The 2,937-nt window shown below is 55.8% G+C and overlaps 1 protein-coding gene across 1 annotated transcript; it reads left to right on the top strand.

Annotated features, from left to right (window-relative positions):
• Positions 1–1,472: 1,472 nt before the first annotated feature.
• On the top strand, positions 1,473–2,633 carry BHLHE23 (basic helix-loop-helix family member e23; the record flags this gene model as incomplete). Its single annotated transcript, XM_084217891.1, has 1 exon — positions 1,473–2,633. One exon carries the CDS (start codon positions 1,473–1,475, stop codon positions 2,145–2,147), a length of 675 nt encoding a protein of 224 aa, XP_084074017.1. The 3' UTR covers positions 2,148–2,633.
• Positions 2,634–2,937: the final 304 nt, after the last annotated feature.

Genomic DNA, 2,937 nt, shown 5'->3' with positions numbered 1-2,937 from the left:
GGAGAGAGACAAGCTCGTCATTTCAAGTTAGCAAACAGCACGCAGGGAGCTGATGGGAAGGGGACAAGGCAACTGCACTTTGGAGAGGGCCTGAGAAAAACAAACCACGTTCTGGAAAGAGCCTCCTGTCACTGTAACACCCAGGCTATTTACCACAGCAGATAAACTGCCAGGTGCATCTGCAGCAACTGGTTGTATCTGCCTGCAGGCAATATCCACCTGCTCACAGCTATGTGTCACTGCACAGGATTCAGGATTCATCCCATCCTTTCCAAGCAGACCAGGCACACGAGGGGCCTGCACCAGGCTCATGTCATGCAGGGAGAAAGCCGGGAATGCCCTTATGCTATCTGTAAAACAAACCTCAGTAATATGAACTGGTCTCCAAACTCTAGAAAAGAAAGAAATTGGGATCTCTTTCTGTTGCAATTAAAGTTTAGGCCCTTGTTGTCATCTTGATGCAGGAATATGGGACTAAACATCCTGATTGTCCTTCTCCATGCAGCTCCATCTTTGCCAGTGGTTGCCTCAGATTTTCCTCCATGGATCAGACAGCACCAGTCCCAGTGATGATTCGTCCCACCCTGCAGACCATTTGTTTGTTTCCTGTCCCAGTGTCACACTCTGTTGCTGGTACCCACAGCTGGGGAGGATGCAGGGTCCCTTTAGAGAAGGGCTGTGTGATCACCAATATAAACTGTTCCTGGACCATGGAAGGGAGGAACAGTGTGAGCCCTGAAGAAAACAGGAATAGACAGGGCCTTTGCCTTGGAAATGTCCCTGTACAACAGGTGCCTCCTCTGTCAACCCCACCTACAACACCATGACTGGATCTCAAGCACCTGGTGTGCCCTGGTGCTTCCCTGGGCTTCCAGCATCCAGGGGCAGTGTGTTAGACAGGGAAGGGAAGGGAAGGGAAGGGAAGGGAAGGGAAGGGAAGGGAAGGGAAGGGAAGGGAAGGGAAGGGAAGGGAAGGGAAGGGAAGGGAAGGGAAGGGAAGGGAAGGGAAGGGAAGGGAAGGGAAGGGAAGGGAAGGGAAGGGAAGGGAAGGGAAGGGAAGGGAAGGGAAGGGAAGGGAAGGGAAGGGAAGGGAAGGGAAGGGAAGGGAAGGGAAGGGAAGGGAAGGGAAGGGAAGGGAAGGGAAGGGAAGGGAAGGGAAGGGAAGGGAAGGGAAGGGAAGGGAAGGGAAGGGAAGGGAAGGGAAGGGAAGGGAAGGGAAGGGAAGGGAAGGGAAGGGAAGGGAAGGGAAGGGAAGGGAAGGGAAGGGAAGGGAAGGGAAGGGAAGGGCGCTGCCCTGCTATTGGCGGCGGGTGTCCCCGCGGCCCCTGTCGGCGATATAAGTGCGGCGGGGCCGTTCTGCGCTCACTGCCCGCCCCCAGCCCGGGCGCAGCGCCGAGCGGAGCGGAGCGGCGGGGCCGCCTCCTCCTCCTCCTCAGCGCCCAGGCAGCGGCGGCCGAGCGGGATTCCCGGCGATGGCTGAGCTCAAGTCGCTGGGCAGCGAGGCGTACCTGGCGCTGGCCCCGGGCTACGGGCCCTCGGCTTTCGCCTACGGGGCGGTGCGCGGGGGCGCCGAGGGCCCGCGGGGCGCCTACGCGGGGGGCGGCGGGGCGGACTTCCACGCCGGGGCGATGGGCAAGTCTGCGGAGAGCAGCGGCGAGCAGAGCGGCGACGAGGAGGACGGCTTCGAGGCGGGCGTGAAGGGCGGCGCGGGCTTCGAGCGAGAGGGGAAGCTGAAGGGGGGAGCCCTGGGCAAGAAGCCCAAGGAGCAGCGCTCGCTGCGCCTCAGCATCAACGCGCGGGAGCGGCGGAGGATGCACGACCTGAACGACGCGCTGGACGGGCTGCGCTCCGTCATCCCCTACGCCCACAGCCCCTCGGTGCGGAAACTCTCCAAAATCGCCACGCTGCTCCTGGCCAAGAACTACATCCTCATGCAGGCGCAGGCCCTGGAGGAGATGCGGCGGCTGGTGGCCTACCTGAACCAGGGCCAGGCGCTGAGCGCCCCGCTGCCCGCCACCCTCAACCCCTTCGGACAGTCGCCCGTGTACCCCTTCGGCGGCGCGGCCGTGCCCGGCTGCCCCGAGAAATGCACTGCCTTCACAGGAGCCGCCTCCGCCCTCTGCAAACACTGTAACGACAAGCCTTGACTTCTGCCTTCTTCGGGCTTTTCCTTTCTTTTGGTTTTTTTTTTTCAGTTTTTCTTTTCTTTTCTTCTTTTTTTTTTTTTTTTTTTGTTTGTTTTTGGTTGGTTGGTTTGGGGTTTTTATGCGCGCTTTTCTTTCCACTGCCATCAGCCCTGGCTTCCTTCCATCAGTTAAGTCTGGTTTTTCTCTTTTGTTCTTCTCTTAAATACCCCCCCTCCCCATTTGGAAATATTTGGCAGTTCACGTGGACCCCCAAAACACCCACTTTCTACTTTATTTAGTTCCCCCTCACATGCAACTTCATCTGTAGAGTTATTTCCTTCCCAGCCTGTCAGTGGATTGTGAGCGTAATGTTGCTTTTCGCTTGCTCTGAGCTACAAAGTTTTTGAGCAGTTTTGAAACAGAACTATAGAAAAACAGAGAGGGTGAGAGATCTGGAAATGGAAACCTCAGTGAATTTGCTTTGGCATGATCGACCTGTGTTAAAAATAGATTAAAAGGAGAAAGGGGAAGCAAAATCCAGCTGCAAACTATGCAATGTTTCAGAATCGTGGGCAGAGGGGGTTCTGTGTAGCCAGCTGGGGTTGGACTGCACCCGCAAATCCAAATGGAAATCATTTGGTCAGAGCTCACGGGAGGGGGAAAGTCCAGTACTCTTGCTAAAACAATTGATGCTTCAAAGTAAGATGCTTTTTTTTCTTTTCTCTCTTAAAAAAAAATTAACCCGTTCTTGGACTGAGAGGAACCTGTGATTGTATGCTAATGCTTGCTGTTTGCCTGTTTCTCAGCTTGG

Source organism: Fringilla coelebs (assembly GCF_963513975.1).
Source record: "Fringilla coelebs genome assembly, chromosome: 18".
NCBI classification, from domain to species: domain Eukaryota; kingdom Metazoa; phylum Chordata; class Aves; order Passeriformes; family Fringillidae; genus Fringilla; species Fringilla coelebs.
The sequence above is the reverse complement of the archived record's forward strand: the minus strand, read 5'-3'. Positions and strand labels throughout refer to the sequence as shown.